The sequence below is a fragment of the Neolamprologus brichardi genome, chromosome 14 (assembly GCF_056152115.1).
Source record: "Neolamprologus brichardi isolate AB-2024 chromosome 14, ASM5615211v1, whole genome shotgun sequence".
In the NCBI taxonomy this organism is placed as follows: domain Eukaryota; kingdom Metazoa; phylum Chordata; class Actinopteri; order Cichliformes; family Cichlidae; genus Neolamprologus; species Neolamprologus brichardi.
The window spans coordinates 37,381,589-37,400,174 of record NC_142117.1 but is presented as its reverse complement, the minus strand read 5'-3'; the positions used below and the strand labels follow the sequence as shown (position 1 = coordinate 37,400,174).

Sequence of the window (18,586 nt, the reverse complement as noted above, 5' to 3'; positions counted from 1 at the left end):
AGTCGACCAGAAGTCCTCAACAATAATGCAACAGACTCATAGAGCCACACTTTACTTTTATTTCAGGTTCTTGGTGCTTAAGCAGGTTCTGTGGGCTCAGTTATTCGCAGCACTGCAGACTTATAGGCTCCTGTATTTAGACTTGTGTGTGCTGCTGAAAGGGCAACAGGAAGAAAAAAATGAGTGCTAAGATGACATCACCTAGAGCAGAGAAGGCCGTGGACTAATTAAAGGGTGATTGGTTGGGGGATGGTGGGCTTATTATTAGCATATTAGCTGCAGTGTCATTACCGTTATTAACCCAGGTGTGTTTTCTCAATGACCAAATTCTCCATCCCGAACGGACGGATGGGTGGAACGGAGGTCGTACGGCCCCGAGAGGATAAGTGGGAGAGAGCCCTGTCGCCATAGCAACAGAAACACAAAGAAGATGGGGATCAACTTCGAGTTCACGGCAGGACAGAAAAACATGTCGCCGTATGACCTCATCCTAACTTTGACACGATACTCCTGTCACGAAAATGCACGCCAGCAGAAGAATGTGATTGGTTCTACTTCTGCAGCCACTTCCTGTCCAAGATGGCTTCTCTTTATTATTAATACTGTAAACATAACTGCTTGTTTCTGTTACTCATCAAAGAGTCTGACAGAAGTTTGGGTTTTGTTGTTTTTTGTATCACTTTGTGTTTCTTTGTTGTTATTTGTGATGCAAAAGAACTACAAATTGTTTGGTTTCAAAACTATTTGTATCTTTTTTCTTATTTTTGTTGTTACTTTTTATTGTTATTTAGTAACTATTCATGTCTTTGACGTTTGTTGTCATTTTCTCTTTGTTTGCATCTTTGTGCTCATTTTGTTGTTGCCTTGCTACATCTTTTGACTTCGCTTTGTGTGTCTTGGTGGGAGTTTTGTCTCTTTTTGCCGTTGTTTTGCAGCAGTGGTGAACTTTATGCACAGTTTCATTGGCGGCCCATTCTCGTGTTTGCTTTCTGTTTCTTGCACTTCCAAAGTCTGCCTCGGTGAACCTGCAGACCCACTCAGGTTGCAGACATTTAATGTTTCTCTGGGAGAGATCTGATGTCTCGTGTGGAGTGCGATCGGAGCACACGGATGGTGCAGTTGGAGAACAGAGACGAGTCTGAATGTGTTTATTTTAAAAACTGACCTTCAGGAGGAAACTGAGAGCGGGGAGGACGGAGGGAGGCGTGATTGCTCCCAGGAGCTTTCATTAACAGGTAATGGACCTGATGATGACATCTTTCACACATGATGGTGGAAAAGAAGAACAGGAAGTGATGCCACTGGAGCAGAGGCTGCTGATTGGATAGGAGATTCCCAGGCAGCTGCAATAAAACTTGATGTGTGAAGCCAGAAGAAGACACAGAAACAGAGCGAGGCAACGCAGCAGAGATCAGCTCCACACTGAAGGTACAAACATGCATGTGTGTGTGTGTGAGAGAGAGAGACACAGGTGTGCACAGGTGCAAATTAATGCCACTTCCCAACATTATCTATTTAAATTTAAATTCCTTTCAGAGTCAAAGTTTTCTGCTCGCAGTTTTCTGTGTGTGAGGTGTTTGCTGCTTCTTTTTGTCATCTTTGATTCTTTCTGCCAACTTTCTGTGAAACTGAAAACCTTGTGTGTGCATGATCTCATTTATGATTTCTGGCTAAGAAAACAAAGACTTGGACAGGTGAACATGAATTAAATATGTCTTTAAATCTTCACACGAGCAGCGTTTAGCACTGAAAATAAGACCTGGAGATGAACGAGAACTCTCTTCTCAGAGGAAGTCTAAAAAATGTGATGCTGATCTTCAGTCTGCTGCTGGGCTGCAAGAAGATTTTTGTGAATGGAAGGATTTGCAGTGTAAGAGTGTGTGTGTGTTTGTCCTCACACGTGCATGAATGAGAGAGCTGCAGCTCCTCAGCATCAGCAGCAGGTGTGAACAGGAGCGTGCACAAACCTTTGTGCATCGTCAGGAATGTATGTGAGTGACGCAACACGACAACAAGTGTTTGTTTCTGCGTGTCTGCTTGCAGGGGACACTGTGTGTGTGTGTGTGTGTGTGTGTGTGTGTGTGTGTGTGTGTGTGTGTGTGTGTGTGTGTGTGTGTGTGCAGGAGTGTCAGCGAGTGTGCATGTGACGGTCAAAAAGGCGTTTATTTGCAGGGATGGAAAATGCTAAAATTAGCCGATGTTGCTGGACAATACACTTACAGCCATCAGCCGAGCTTAAAATGTGCCCCCCTCCTCATGTGTGTGTATTTAAAACCATTGTTGTGAGGACGCTTCGGTTCCTCTGAGAGGTCAGACTCAGTTTGGGGGGCGTGAAACTGTCAGACTGAGCTCTTTCTGCTGATGTCACAGAGCCGTCATTAACGTCTATGTGAAAAACCACACTCTGTAAACAAAAGATGGACATGTGCACATGACAAATGCAGATCTCATTGATTATATACAAAGATAAAAGGTAATGAAAGTACTACAACTCCCATAAGTGGAGGAGAATGTTTCGATCACGTTAACGCTGCAGCTGAGCTGGTTTAAAATAAATAAATAAATAAATAAATTTTTATCATATTTAAGTCATAAAAAGATTTAAAAAGAGAAAATAAAACAGGCATAAAATTAACCAAAAGCAGTTTTAAAAAGGTGAGTTTTGAGTTGTTTTTTAAAAACAGCAACTGAGTCCACAGTTCCTAATGTTTTGGGGAGAGAGTTCCAGTCTCGGGGCCACAGCGCCAAAAGCTCTGTCACCCTCAGTCCTCCTCTTAGTATTTTTTAAAGCAAGTAAGCCAGATGATCAGATGACCTCAAAGACCTGCTGGGGACATCAGGCTGTAGCAGATCAAAGATGTAGGCTGGTGCCAGTCCGTGCACAGCTCTGTAGGTCAAGACCAGGATCTTAAAATCGACTCTAAATTCAACAGGAAGCCAGTGTAACTGAGATAACAACGGTGTCACATGTGAATACTTGCAGGATTTTGTCAAAAGCCTCGCTGCAGCATTTTGCACAACCTGCAGACGATCCAGAGAGCCTTTGCTTAGACACATAAACAGCGAATTACAATAATCCAAGCGTGACGAAATAAATGCGTGTATAGCAATCTCCAGTTCAGAGCGAGATAACATCGGGCTTAGCTTAGCCACATTTCTTAAATGATAAAAACAAGACCGAACCAGAGATTTCACATTGAATGTGAGAGTCGGGTCAAAGGTGACACCTAAATTCCTGATAGAGGATTTAACATAGAGTGAGAGAGGACCAAGGGCTTTCACTATCTGCGATAGAAACCTATCAGTGGCGCATTCGAGGACTTCGGTTTTCCCCTCGTTGAGTTGGAGGAAATTTGCAGCCAACGTTTGATCGAATCTAAGCAATCATTCAGACGCTGAAGCTTAGATAAATCCTCGGGCATAAAAGAAACGTACAACTGAATATCATCAGCATAACAGTGATAAGAAATGTCCTCAGAAGAGCCCATTATATGCGGGAGGGGGAGAAGTTATATTAAAAACAATAAAGGCCCCAAAGCTGACCCTTGAGGGACACCATAAGTAAGGGAGGTAGAGGATGACCTAAAATCGGAGACTGAAGGATCGGTGATGGAGATAAGAGGAGAACCACTCTAAAGCATCCAGATACACCAACCCAATTTTTCAGCCTTTCAAGGAGGATGTGATGGTCAGCTGTGTCGAAAGCTGATGTGAGGTCCAACATGAGTAGAACAGAGCATTTTCCTGCATCATTATTCATCAAGATATCGCTTGAGACCCTAAGAAGAGCCGGACTGAAACTTATCGTAAATGCCATGTTTATCAGGAGCTGCCATAAGCTGCTTAGCCACTCATTACATGCTTATGCAGAAGAGAAAAGGTAAAACTGTAAAAAAGTTAGATAGTAATAGTAAGTAACCTGACTGATCGTTTCAGATGCAGTTCTGCTTCTGTTTGCTGCTCCCCGGCCTCCTGTCCTTCACTCTGCTCCGCTGCAGCGTCGACGGCCTCAGAGTCCAACCGCAACCTGCTCGGGTCAGTGAACACACACACACACACACACACACACACACACACACACACACACACACGCACACACACACACTTCCAGCTCTCCGAGGACTCATTTGACTCCTAAAACCAATTTTCAAACAGCCCTGTACAAAAAGTCCTCACAGTGCTCTGATGTCCCCATAATGCATAAACGTCAACACAGTTCATAGTTCGCACTGATCCACTCACACGCGTGCTTGTCTTTCTATCTTTGTGAGGACCAGACGTTCGTGTTTCACCAGTGGGAAAAGGACATTTACTTTCTTTCAAATACTTCCATTCTGTGCGCTTTAATGTAACCTGTGAGGAAGTACTTTTACATCATGTACTTCAGGTAAACTTTATAAGTACTTTTATTAGGCAGGATCCTGTCACACCATCACGAGGGCCAAAACAAGCAGCTCCTCCCTCGAGGGCTCGGTGCTGATATCAGATGGCGTGAGGCGGCGGGGAGGGAAAGCCGAAGCGTTTTTCTGTTTAGTCTGGATGACACGAGATCTGTCGGAGTCATCTGAGGCAGCAGGCGGACAGGAAGTGAGACACCGCTCGCTGCCGGGGCCATGGCGTGAGAGACAGGCTTCAGTGTGGAGGCGTAACGTACAAAAACACAGTTCAGTGTTTTCCATACGGAGACTCCCTCATTGAAAATAAAGATGGAGGCGGCGTCGGAGGCTTTTCACAGCATCCCCTTGATTTACGTTTTTATCAGCAGACCAAAGTTCCCAGTAATCGGGAGGCATACGTGTTCACGTGTTAAAGGACAGGAAGTCCTTAAAACTGGACAGGAAGCACTGGATCAGACTCACACTCCTTTCCTTGGATATCATGTACAAAACCTTCAGCTCTAAGCCTTATCCCAGATCATTTCACACATCCTCTCATACTCGCCTCGTTTTCAGTAGATAAACTTGTTACGCCTTTATCTGATCCAGCAGGTAGACCAGCCCGTTTTGAGGTTTCGTGCAGCCCCTCAGTCCCGCCCTGTAGGTGTGAAGGTGGGGGAGGAGCTGACGCCAAAACTGCTCCAATCGGATCACCTGATGAGGATGGAAAATGATGTCATGGAGCCAAAGAGGAAGAGGAGCTTTCCCATCAACAACGTCCCGCTGGACCGCCTGTCCATCAGCTCCATGGAAACGAAGCAGCAAGGGTCAGACAAGCAGAGGTAGTCACCTGTGAGAATACCTGAGAACACCTGAGACGCAGGGATGAGTCTAACGCCTCCATGTTCTTCTGTCTGCAGTAAGGTGGTGGAGTCGCCACGGCGACGACTCAATCCACCGCCCATTGACAGAATCGGGATGGGTCGTCTGCCAAACGGCAGAGGGTAGGCCACACCCCCTCCGTCTAAAAGCCCACCCTCTCCCCACAGCGCTCTCACTGGACAGGTGCAGAACTGCATGTGAGTCATTTTCATAAAAGCATCAGTAAAAAACACTAAAATGGTCATTTATCTCTACAGATGCATGAAACCGCCAATCACCTGCTGAACCACGCCCACCTGACACCCTCACTTCACCTGGACACGCCCACCTGACAGCCTCACTTCACCTGGACAGCCCAACACAAAGCATGACTGTTCAATGATGGTGCGTTCAAATGCAGCTCCGTAAAGTCGGCACACATAGAGAGGAAGTGATTTCAACGACACCTGCGATTTGCTTCCATAGCAACTCGTTTTAACAAGCATTTTATTTACCTGTAAAACTTACAGGTAAATAAAACTTTTCTTTTTAAAAATACTGAATTTAATCAAGGTGAAATGTAATGTAATGTGAGCAAATCTCGAATTAGCAGCACCAATAAATATCTTAACGTGTGAGATTAAATATACTTATTAGTTTCCACCAATGAGAAGCTTTGATTTCAGATTTATTAAGAAATAAATAAATAAATAAACTTCAAAATTTGTATTTGGATAAAATCAGAGCCTGATCTCAGAAAGATCAAATCATCAGACTCGAACAACTTTGAGTATAATAAGAATAATTTGGATGTTTTGAGTTTTTTCATTTATAAATTTTTCCATCTTTTTGATTTTTTGCATTTAATATATAATTTTAAAAAATTAAAGGTTAGAGTTTGAACATTTTAACCTCATTAGGATTAGCGTTAGGGAACGATAATGCTGCAGTTTTCCGAGTGTCACCTGAATGCACCATCGCCGGCTCCTCCTGCTGTTGGGACCCTGACTGGAGGCGTTGTTGCCTTGACTGCCCTCGCAATCGTCCAACACCAATCGAGTTTCGTCCTCGCACGTTTGTCTCAGAGTTGTGCAGCAGGACTGTTTCCACAGCAACGGCACATTTCTACTGCGACCGTAAACCGTGGACAAAGCTACTGTTACGTCATCTCAAAGTCATGAGATTAGCATTTTCATCATCAACACCTTAGTCGCAAAGCAGACTTCCTGTTCAATATGACCCAAGATGAGTGACTGAGTCCATCAGCAGCAAAGTGTTTACAGAGGTCAGAGGTCAAGCTTCTACAGCACTGGAAGTCTTTTTGCAACTGCAGCAGTCACCACCTGGTGGCTTTTTGATAGAATGCAGATTTAACTCTCCTGGATTAGCTTTATTTTCCTCACCAGGAAACTACGTCCATGTTTTATACCATCTATGACTGTAACACATCTAAAGTTTGTAAACTTGAAATGAGAAAAAAATAAAACAACAGTCCAAAAACAGGTTTAAGCGTCCGAGTGGCGCTGCAGTGGAAACCGTCCTGCTCACTGATTCTGTTCTGATGTGCTTCTTCCTGCCCGAGTTTAACTGTGCTTAATAAAAAGAAAATGACAATGAAGTTGAGTGTGACTGATTTCTTCTCTTTTTCAACCCCTTGAGGATTTTAGATCATGTGCTAAAAGCTACAGTTCCACAAATGTCCACTAGAGGCTCCACCAGTAAGTCCCTCCCCATGCTCCCAGAAATAAACAAGCGTACAGCCAGGTGAGTTTTTGTTGAGTCTTTATTAAGAAAAGATCATGTGATCCAGAACAGTGCACACAGAACGGCTGGTTCACACAGTCCACGGATGATCCGGATCAATCAGAGTCCCGGCATTTCCTGTGTGAACTCATCCACCGAGAACTTCTGTACAGCTGCTATGGGAGCAGAGAAGGGCGATAATGGACCAGACTATCAGCAAAATACAAACACCTTCACATTCAGAGACGGAGAGCGCAGACGAGACTTCACCCTCAAATCCAAACCAGAGAACTTGAATGTACTCTGGACAAGAAACTCCAAAATGATCCCCTGATTACACAACACGTTCATCTTTAACCCAGCAACTCTGTCAGTATGGCAGTTTACAAAATATATCTATATAAAAAAAAGAAAGAAAGAAAGAAAGAAAACAAGCTAACTACTAATACAAGCTAATACCACAGAGCAATTTAGTCTTTAAATGTAGGCAAATGGCTTGAAGCTTACATAAAAATACAGATGTTTAGGACAATAGCTAATGTTAGCTCACAGCTAACATTAGCTATTGTTAAGAACACAGCCGGTTAAATCAGATGACATTATGCTAATGTGAGCCAAAAATGCTCAAATGCTTAAAATCAACATTTTATCTGCAATGCTACCTGCAAAAATCAGTGCCTTTGTTAAATTAGCTTTACCTAAGGTCAGTGTTATCATGCTAACTTCCAAAACTGGGCTAAGAGATAAATATAAATAAAATTAGCTTCACCTCCAAACCAGCTAAGGTAATAACAGTGTAATTTGCTGACAGCTAAAAATGGCTGTCACCTTTAAGGTGAAGCTAACATTAGCTAATATGATAGCATTTGTTTAATTAATTTGTTTTTTCTGATATAGCTCAATGCTAGCTACCAAAACAGCCAGTTAACAAAGCTAAAATGGCTTTGATGTTAGTTTCACTTTGAAGCCGTCACAGTTATCTATGTTAACCATTCCTTAGAACTATTATGGTCTATAGCATTAGCTTAAATTACTGATGTCTGCATTATTAAGGTTTACTTTAAAACATGTGATCACTAACCCAATGAACCGTGCATCACCAGGAATTAAAAGGTGAACAACGATGTTCTACTTAAAAGAACACAAGAAAGTAAAGTGACAGGGCTGATAATAATATGTGGCCATAGTTCAATATTCACTGTTAACATATAGATAAACATGAATGTTAGCTTAGAAGGCTTACAGACCTTAATAGTTTTGACATAAGGCTAACATAGCTAGCTAATATAAGCTATTGCTGCACTTTTTTTAAAGACAAAGCTAATGTAGATTGCTAACAATAACATCATAATTTTTGTTATGCTAGCTTTAAAGCCAACTCACTCTGAGCCGAGGTAAAGCTAAAACAGTAAGCTATTTTTACAGATTTTATTAGCTCCGTAGCATAGCAAATGTAGATGACTGCTAACATGACTCAGCTTTTGATACGACATCATCATAACATAACAAAAAAACTGAGAAAAGAAAATACTATGTGATGCCAGTATTTGTTAACACTGCGACTATCGCTGATTTTCAGGTCAAGCTAATCAAGCTAACTGCTAACACAAGTTGAACAATAAAGCAAATAATTAAACTGTTAGCATTAGGAAACGTTATTTTTGGATCATTTTGGAGTATTTCATGCGTTTTGTTCAGAGGACAGACAAGTTTACAGCAGATAACACATTTGGACTGAAGCGGTCTGACAACAGCCCCTTTTTTCAGTAAGGCAGAGCTGGACCTGAGGAGGGCAAAGCTGCGGGTTTGTTCAGAAACAAAACAATAAAAAGTAAAAACGATAAATCCTACTGAGTTTAGAGCAGAAAAAAAATTAATCAGAGCGGCATTCGATTGCCTTCCACGCTGATTTTAACAGCGTGACCCGTCTTCGTCAGGCGCCGGATGTCAGCAAATCTACGCATCTGTTTATCAACACGGGACAAACTCTTCCTCACCGGACCCTGGAGGCAGACAGACACACAGAACAGGAAGTTACAGGATTTACATCTTGTAACCACACACCGAGGTAACAACACAAAGAGAACCGGTTTGTTTCGCACACTTCACTGCTCATGCAGGAAGATGTTTCACAGACACCTTGTTCAGAGCCATCAGATGGGAAGAGACTGTTCCTAAAGACCATTTACAGTTCAAAATAAGCTTTATTTGTCTCATTCTGGCCCCTCGCTCTGTGTGAAACAAGCTGCTTTAACTCCTCCCTGAACATCTATTTGCTTCTGATTGGACAGCTTCTGGAAGCCTGCTGCTGGACGTGTGGCTGATTCCATATCAAAGTGAAAACATTTCTTCCTCCGTGTCAGCTGACTCATTTCTACAGTAAATGTATTTTATTTAATGAAGCCATGCAAATTACAGGTACACTGTCCCACACACTGCTCTCACCTGTGGAACGTTACTTCCAGTCTCAGTGATTATCTCTCTCTAGTGCATGAGTTTGGTGTTTATTAGGCTCAGAGGTGCTCGACGGCTGCAGCAGAGATGTTCATGTGTTCATACAGCAGGAAGGAAAATGATTCAACCCCGGGCGCTGCGTATGAGGTCACATGACCTCTGAGTACATTAGTTTGTTAAAGTTAAGGTTTTGGCCGTTGGTTATGACACGATCAGGTTTATCAGTGATTGGTCTGACGTTAGAGGTCTGAATGACTGAAGTGTGATCGATCGTGTGCTCTTCGCTGTGTTCAGTGAACTCTGTTTGGGGGTTGGATAACTTTGCCTCCACTGTACGTCTGCACACTGCAGGTGAGTCAGGCTCTTCACACCATGCAGACAGACTTACTGCCCCCTGCAGGGGAGCAGGGGAGCTACAGGGGCATTCTGTTTCCCTCTATGCTGATCTTCACAGCTCCCTGCGGCCGCCCCAATTTTCTCTGCTCGGCGAAACGCCGTTTGTGCTTCTCCAGCAGGCTGATGGCCTTCTTACAGCCACTCTGCAGAGGACCAATCACAGCTCAGCTCCTGACCTGACAGCAGGTAAACTCCTTGTTCAGAGCTTTACAATCAAATAGAAGCAGAAAATAACCTGATGTCTGTTCCAGCACAAAAGTGTGGAAGTGTTTCTTTCAACTTTATTCAAACTTCAGAAATCTGACTGTTTATATAAAAGTTCTTTATTGTTATTCAGATTGTTTTTTCTTTAAAAATGCGTTCGCTCTTAGAGGTTTAAAATATATTTGTTTAATTTTGGAATTTTGTATTTGTTATTGATTTTGTAAATCGTGAGTAAATCATTTGTTTGACTCAATTACGAAAAAACTGAAACCAAATGTTAAACTCTGGATATTTCATAGGACTGTGCCTAAAGGGGGCGCTCTGCTGTTTAGTTGAAGTGTAGCCACGCCCCGAAGCACACGCTATCGGCCCGTGTGACCACTCACCCTGCTGGAGTCCCCCTCCACGTTCCATTTGGGCCGAACCACGTAGTCTTTGTTCGAGGGCATCGGGACTCGAGCCCGGGCGCAGAACCCGGGGTCTCCGGGCCGCAGAGCTCTGTTGGGAGCAGGCGTTCAGGTTATTGAGGGTGGAATTTAAACACGATAGAGGAGGAAGTCATGACACAAATCCCGCCTCCTGACCCCAGATGTGTGAGAACTTACTTCTCCTCTCCGGTCAGCTGCTTCTCCAGGTCTCTGCGAGGCGTCTGACCTCCAGAACTACAAACAGAAGAAGAAGACACGAATTCAACTTCGAGTGTGAAGTAGCTCCGCCGCACCGAGGCGCCTCGCAGGTTTCTGAGTGATGTTCTTCACCGGCTGAGCCTCCATGCTGTTAGCAGCACGTCACTCCGAACGGGTTAGTCGGCGCCAAAACTTCCCGCACGGAACAAACTCAGCCCTGTCGAGCTCCACATCATCAGGGCAGTAAAACACACACGGCTAACACTGCCGTTAGAGAAACAGCCTCCAGTCTCTGCTGTTTAACCCCTCTGTGCAGCAGCGCCCCCTAATGTCTACAGTGGATATTAAAACTATCAGCAGCTGTGACTGTTTGTGTCGCAGATATGGACCGAAGCTGAAATAAGGCAGTCCTCCACTCCGGTGCAGTACCAGTTTCAACCACCGGGTGGCATCCTGTCCACCTGAAACGCACCCAAGCTAATGTTAGCGCTTCTGACTTATTTTGATAGCTAGATGAGCTCAGAGTGGAGGTGGTAAAAACAGAGTTACAAGAAGGGTTTGAATCCAATAAAATCTCAGCTTCAGTCATTTTCTTTAGTTGAATCTCTGAAATAAATGCAAAGTATTCAAACCGGCCAATTCTGCTTCATCTCACAAGCTCCACCCACCTGTTTGTGAGGAGCAGCCAATCAGAAGATACTTAGAGGAGGCTTATTTTATACTGCAAAGTCCAAGAATGAAAGCGGAGCTGGAAATGAGCAGAACAGGTCACCTTTAAATCGTGCAGCTGCACTCATGAAGTCATTTAAGTCTCAGGGATTCATTGTGGTCACTTTGGTGCTGCTGTGGGAATCTGAGGAGTTACTAAGCTTCAGACAGAGGGATGCAAAACCTGCAGAGACGCGTTAAAGAAGGTAAACCTGGTCACTCAGTGCAACCATGCAACGTCAGGACTGAACCTGGTTGGTGGAGAGAAGACATCAGGTTCCTCTGCCCTCTCCACCTTCTGAGGCTGACTGGGGATGAGATGGAGGAAGAGGAGTGAAAGAGGAAAAACTACGCCTCACGCTAACAACGACCTTTAGAAATCATCTCACAATATTCAAAGAGAAGATTGAGAAAGGCGAAGCTTGCAAATGGGTTTCAGGTAAAGCCGTGCTGCGTGACTTTAGAGTGAACAGCGGTGGGAATGCGGCTCACAGATATAGCAAACGCACTGAGGGGGGCGGGGCATTCCACCTGTACAAAACACCTGACACTCTGACACAAGCAGAAGATGGAGAATGAGGGTTAAACTGTTCTCAGGTGAGAGACGAACATCATCACATGACAGGAAGAGGACGCTGAAAACCGAGCAGACATCAGCCCGGGGGGGTTGGTCAGTATTGTAGCTACTGCATGGTTCGGATGACTCGCTGTGGAAAAGGTCTGAAGCCTAACGACAGTCAAATATATGAGTCATTTTATGAATAATGTAAATAAAAGTTAAATCGCTGCAGATCTGGAGCAGAAACAAGAATGTTAGTGTCGGACGTTGCGATCGTCGTTACCTTAGGCGCCGTCTCTGAGGCATCTGCTGATCCAGATCTCTCTGCTGCCGCTCCTCTCTCGTCATCCCCTTATAGTTCGACGTCAGACCGAAGATCGGCCGCGACCACTCGTCTGGAGATGAGAAAGAGTTCAGAAACCGCGGCCTCCGCGGTCAGACAGGGAAACTACAGAAAAGGAGCTCGGTCTTACTGATGAGTTTGAGAGCGAGGTCTTTGTTGGGTCGGGACTCTTTGGGATGTTTGTACAGGAACATGACGGCCCGCCCGATGCCGCTGTGCTTCAGCGTCTCCTGGCTCACGCTGGGCAGCTGCAGGACGAAACACACCATGAACGACTGAGTCTTAGAGACGCAGCTGAAGAACGAACGCCGCGTTCAGCGCTCACCTCCTGCAGAATCCTGAGCAGCTCCTCTCTGATCCTGAGAGCGGGCAGAGATTTGTCAGGGAGAGGGCTGATCCACTCTTTAATGGCCGACATCACGCCGCTGTCGATGAACGTCTCCTTCAAGTCCTGCCTGAGGGACAAACGATAAGAGTCTTCAATGCAGTCACGGAGGAGAAGGACCTGCTTTTCTTTGGCGCCCAGAGAGGCGCTGGTCTCAACTAAGCCTTCAACTATACGCTAACACTCTTACTTCTTCAGGTGCATGACGACCTGCGGCAGCAGCATCAGCTTCTTCAGCGCTGGCTTCTTCTGGCTGTTCAGAGCTCGATCTTCCTGCAAATAAAAACAAACGCACACGGAGTCGGTGAGGATCGCAGCTCAGAGTTTGGTGAGGCTTTTATTTTGATGGGGCGAGAGCAGCGTGCGCACCTCCGCAGCCTCGTTCATCTTGGTGATCATGGCGTTGACCACGTCGTCGGCGTCGCTGATGAACGTGCCTCCATCGCGGTGCCGCCTCTTCTTGCTGTTCATGGCTTTCCTCCGGGCGAGCATGATGTCGAAGTCTGACATCATGCTGGTGCTACACACACACACACACACACACACACACACACACACACACACACACACTTAATAGCAGAAACAACAACGCTTGTTTGAAATCGTGTTGCTGATCAGCAGACTCACTCCTGGCCGCTGCGGTCGACGCCCTCGTCAGAGTCTGACTCCTCCTCCTCCGCCTGCACCTTCTGCTTCGCCTTGCCGTCGCCCTCCAGGTCCTCCTGGTTGAAACCCTGCAGGACGACAGTTTGTGAAACGGGAACTGCTCGCGGCCGATCTCGCTTTCGTCTTTGAACAGAGACGCGACAGCGAGGCTTACCGTGAACTCCTCCTCCTCCTCATCTCCAGACTCGCCAAAGATGTCTGCGATCATCTTCCTGCAACAGAACGGGCACATCAGCTCCATCAGCTTTATTTTGAAATTAAAACTCTGCATGTGTGTCTTCTTGCAGAGGTGGCAGCTGCATCCCTCAGGCTGTCCTGTAGGGGGGGTGTTGAGTTTTCTGTGAGGTGTTTCGACGTCAGCACTCACTCCTCCTGGTCTTCTCCGGAGTCGCTGTCGCTGCCAAACAGCGCTTTCTCGTCCTTGTTCCCCGCCGCCTTCGCTCGGTCGTCCTCGCTCTCGCTGTCTGAGCCGAGCTCTTTCAGTTTGGCCGCCAAACTTTTATCGGGACCCCCGAAGTCGGCGTCACTGTCCGAGTTCTCGTCGTCCGACACCGCCCGGTTCCTCTTCGCCACTGAGGAGACCGCCGAGAGCGACAAACGTCACACAACAGCGCTGCTTTACCTCGCAGCATCAACTTTTACTGTCAGCAGAGATCCTGCTCCAACCGTCAGGTCTGCGTTACCTGGTTTCTCCGCCTTCTCCTCGTCCTCGTCCTCGCTGTCGGACAGGATGGCCTTCTTCCTCTTCACTGCAAACACAAAGCTCACTGGTTACTCACACGGCATCTGAAATGTAACTGAGATATTAACAGAACCGGCGAACGTGGCGGGTGACTCTGTCTCCGTCTGACCACGAACACAACGAGCAGCTCGCCAAAGGAAAGTCTGTGAGAGAACGTGTTTACTAAAAGTGATCACATGTTCTTTATTCGGTGAAGCAGGCGTGATGTCACTTCCGTGTGTGTCACGCGTGTGTCACTGTGGCCCTGCCGGACGAGGACACCTTACCACGACGACGTTTACCTCGCAAACCCGGACAGTATTGGGAAAGTTACTTTGAAAAAGTAATTACTTATAGTTACTTCTTGAACAAAGTAACTGAGTTACTATATTATCAAAGTAACTAATTACTAGGAAAAGTAACTATTGCATTATTAAAAAAACAACAACAGTTTAACCCTCGCAGAGCGCCGACTTTAAAAGCATCTCGCCTCGTTTCATCCTCACAACCTGTAACCACAAACATGGTGAACGGATCATTTTCATAACTTGAAATATAAATTGTAAATTTTTAAAAAGTTTAAAAAGTTATTTGCAGCTATTTACCTAAAAATGCAGCCAAGGTGTTTTCATTTCTAACTATTTACAGAAAAATAGTTAGTTTGTGAAATCAAATAAGATGTTACAAATTATTTGTGTTTGTGTTTCTGCACGATGAAGGAGAACGCCACCTGATACCTGCAGGTTTCACTCCGTTTAAAATGTAATCTGACTTTTTTTTGGCAAAACTGTGACATTCAGCAGTCGCCTCGTTGTTCTGACACACAACAAAACTACACACTAACTACACACTCCAAACACGCTAAACGTCACAAATCTCTCATCGCCGTCACTCCTAAAACTCCGCCTTCTTCCTAAACAACCAAATGCCATGCTGTCATATCATTTCTTGATTGGTCGACATGGTACATTTTTCCACCAATAGGAAAGGAGTGTTTTTCTTTTTCTTGGCGCTTTCGAGCTCTTTCCTTAGAAACAGTTTTTATGTTTCTTCTAAACTTCACGATTTTATTCAGAAAGAAACATTTTTAATCTTAACTCGTGTTTTTCACGATCAACAATTTAAAAACTGATATTTTAAAGTCAACACTTGTTGCTATGTCATCTTAAATTGGTCATGTGATTGTTTTGCCCCGCCCCCTGGTAAACTGAAAAAAGCTCAACCGTCTGTGTTGACGATAGTAACGCGTCCACAATGTAACAGCGTTGTAACCATAGAAACAGTCATTAGTTCGATCGCTCATTAACGCCGTCGCTCGGTCACTGAACCCAGAGCTGCTCGTTTATCTTCAACGTTAATTTGAATCAAACTGATCAGATCAGGAAGTTTCTGGAGTAACGACATCACTTCCTGTCAGAAAACTGTTCAACTCAAGTCTACCTGGGGGCGTGGCTTACCGCCACGCGCGTACCTGGCTTCTCGTCGTCCTCGTCGCTGTCACCTCTCTGCTGCCTCTCCTCTTCCTCCTGCTGCTCTCCATCACTTCCTGCTGCAGCCTTCCTCCGCCCTTCCTCTTCCTCCTCCTCGCTGTCTGACTGCATGACCCCCTTCCACTTCTCCCCTCCTCCTTCCTCCTCCCGTTTCTCCTCCTCATCCGAGTCTATCTGCGCCGCCTTGCGTCTGGCAGGCGTCTCTGTGTCAGAGTCACTGTCGGCGTTGGAGCGGCGCTCTGGGGACGCCGCGGCTTTGGCATCCTCGTTGTCAGAATCGCTTTCTGCCGCCGCTTTGGGCCGCTCCTCCACATCCGAGCTGCTCCCTCTCCTCTTGGGAGGCGGCGACGCCCCCTCCTCGTTGTCAGATGCTTCGCGTTTGAGCGGCGATGAGGCCTCGTTATCTGAGCCGCTCGTCCTGCGTTTCTCTGGCGGCGACTCCTCCTCCTCGGACGCGCTCATCCTGCGTTTCACTGAAGACGAGCCGTCCTCATCGTCGCTGTCGGCGGGCCTCGGCGCCTCCGCCTCAGAGTCACTTTTGTCATCACGGCCCCCGGGGCCCTCGCCCTCCGAGTCGCTGTCGGCCCTGCGGCAGTCCTCGTTGTCAGAGCCGCTGGCCCCGCCACCTGTCACCATGGCGTCGTCCTCGTCGTTGCTGCCCTCGTCCTGACAAAAAGAAAGAAAGTTTATCAACCCGATCACGGCGGTCTGCAGACGGTTTAGTCACGACTTCATCTAAAGACGTTTAATGAGCAGCGATTACTGAAGGAGAAGCGACTCCGTACAGCGTTCGTCATATTTACAGTCCGAACACACCGGAGCCGCCATTAATCCAGCAAACGTAACAAATCCTGACAGGTTTCTGTCCGCCGCTCTTCATGGCGATGAATCGCTCTGTATAATTTTGCGGTGAATAAAGAAAATAAGCTCCGATCGAATAAACTTTGACTTGAATGAAGTGATAATGAACTTCAGTCACTGACTCGTTTTGTCTTTATGTAGCAGCACTGATCACAACAGTAACGCTCAGAGCCTGCGAGTGTTCGCTGTCTCCTTCTTCAGCTTCCTCTACAGGACATCACATCAGATAATCCGCCTCCACCTCCTCCATCACACCAGCCCTCTGCTTGTCCTCCTTCACTGCATCCATCAATCTTCTCTGAGCGCTTCTTCTTGTTCTTCGATGTAAAGAGGGACCAGCAAATCAAGAGCTCCACTTTTACTCTCAGCTCTCTCTTCACCACGATGTACTGGTACAGCGTCCACACACTGCAGCTGCAGCACCAATCCATGTGTCGACCTCATGTTTTCCAGATGTTGCAACATCTGTCTCTCTAACTTGCGACTCTTTCAGCTCCTGTACTGATCAATCACTGACATGCTGGGAAAAACAACACTCTCATAATATCATATATAGAGCGACCGGACTCTGAACAAGCAGAAGATGATTCAAGGATGGATACAACAACCATCCTTCATCCCACACGGGTCCAAACATGGAAGATCAGCTGTCCATGTAAATCCGCCTGATTTTAAATCCGCCACTACTTAAAATGCAAAGACGACATGAAACGGCTCAGAATAAACGTTTGAAAACTGATGATGTCAATGAATTATCTGCAGACTCAATGAGATGAATTCTGACCTCAGACCGGCGCCCGGCGCTCCTCATCTCCTCGCCATCTGATGCTGGGTGTTCATCCTGAACCGGCGTGCCGCCTCCATCATCTACAAGAACACATCCGGAACATTCATGGTTAATTCAGTCCTTTTTAAAAGCATTTATAGGAGCTGCAAAAAGTATGCAGTAACTTTACCAAGCTGCCAAAGTAAAACTGAATAAAAACTACACAACAGCTTTCTCTGCATTCCCTTCGATAAACTGCCTTTCAAAAAAGTAATTGTGCTTTTCAAGGATCATGGCTTATTAGGACTGGAGAGGACACATGACAGCAGCAGTGAGATGTAGAAGATTACACTACAGTCACATCACATCCATCGTTCTGTACATTAACGATCAAACAGGCTACAGCTTAGGAAACGTTTCTAGTGTTAAAAGTCTCAGTAATGATCACACGATGTCATCAGCTGGTCTGTAAACAGCTCAAAAACAAACACCTGGATCCTCTGCAGCTGCTCGCCAAACTTCACTTTAAAAGTGACTAATTTTAGGTTCATGGCTAACCGCGTGACAAAAAACATCATAAAGTCCACCTACATGAGCAGACTTCATCTTTAAGGCTTTCGTATTGATTCGGCTCTCATTGGTGTATCATGTCTAACCGGTTGTATTGATTATGAAACGTTTGTTATGTAATCAGGCCAACAAACACTGATGGTTTAGCTTGGCTCGGTGGAAGGCCGCTTTCTGCCGGGTTCGTGTTGGATGGCTCCGCTGGTTTCCTCCACGGATATAACGTTGAAATATCACCGCGTGTTTCAGTCTTTTGGAGGTAAATGTGACGGAGAGCTCAGGAGATGTTTGCCAGCCGGTCGTGAAGCTAAACCGGGACATGTTTGCTGGAAACTGGCGCCGATGCTGTCGCTAACCCCGAAACACAAACAACGATCCCTCCGTGTGATCACAACCCACCTCTGCATCATGTTTATCGAGGACGCGCTCATGGTGCTCGGATTCAGTTAGTACGTAGCTACTACAGTTGGTGAGTACTGTCCTGTTGGTCGTTTAAATAGGAAACAAAGCAGAAGCGTTACCAGAGCGGTTCCCGGACATTAGATCGTCCTCCTCTCCGTCCATTTCCCCGACGAAGAAAGCTTTGAGTTTGGGCTTAAGGGCAGAAACCCCCCTCTGTCCGCTGGAAGAAATAAACTTGAACGAAGAAACGACGGTCTGAGGAAGATTACACCCACAGCTAGCCTCTGCTAGCCCACACAGCCAAAATGGTGACTACCTGCATCATATGAGCATGCGCAAAGGGATCGGTCGCTTCCCAATGACGTAAACTGTCTTTTTGGAAAAAATAAACTTTATTAGTATGACAAATGATTCTAGAAAAAACAATACCAGAACATTGGTGGTGTGAGTATTTTTAT

General features: G+C 45.7%; 2 protein-coding genes across 4 annotated transcripts; one reads left to right on the top strand and one right to left on the bottom strand.

Moving 5' to 3' along the window:
- Positions 1–1,395: 1,395 nt before the first annotated feature.
- ostn (osteocrin) lies at positions 1,396–5,384 on the top strand. Its single transcript, XM_087851759.1, has 4 exons — positions 1,396–1,428; positions 3,937–4,035; positions 4,986–5,218; positions 5,297–5,384. Exons 2-4 carry the CDS (start codon positions 3,937–3,939, stop codon positions 5,382–5,384), a joined length of 420 nt encoding a protein of 139 aa, XP_087707885.1. The 5' UTR covers positions 1,396–1,428.
- Positions 5,385–8,483: 3,099 nt separating this feature from the next.
- iws1 (interacts with SUPT6H, CTD assembly factor 1) lies at positions 8,484–18,463 on the bottom strand. 3 transcript variants are annotated; one of them, XM_006801220.2, is made up of 17 exons: positions 18,248–18,463; positions 17,178–17,260; positions 15,514–16,198; positions 14,005–14,070; positions 13,689–13,893; positions 13,476–13,533; positions 13,283–13,389; positions 13,025–13,175; positions 12,846–12,928; positions 12,596–12,725; positions 12,401–12,518; positions 12,211–12,322; positions 11,620–11,676; positions 10,640–10,696; positions 10,421–10,532; positions 9,823–9,973; positions 8,904–8,983 (listed from the first exon to the last, which is right to left on the bottom strand). In XM_006801220.2, the coding sequence occupies exons 1-16, from the start codon at positions 18,288–18,290 to the stop codon at positions 9,848–9,850; spliced, it is 2,193 nt and encodes a 730-aa protein (XP_006801283.2). In that variant the 5' UTR covers positions 18,291–18,463; the 3' UTR covers positions 8,904–8,983; positions 9,823–9,847. The 3 variants fall into 3 exon arrangements, with proteins under 3 accessions (XP_035768133.2, XP_006801284.2, XP_006801283.2); XM_035912240.2 differs by lacking the exon at positions 9,823–9,973 and having other exon boundaries at positions 8,484–8,983; XM_006801221.2 differs by lacking the exons at positions 9,823–9,973; positions 11,620–11,676 and having other exon boundaries at positions 8,484–8,983.
- Between the last annotated feature and the right edge of the window lie 123 nt (positions 18,464–18,586).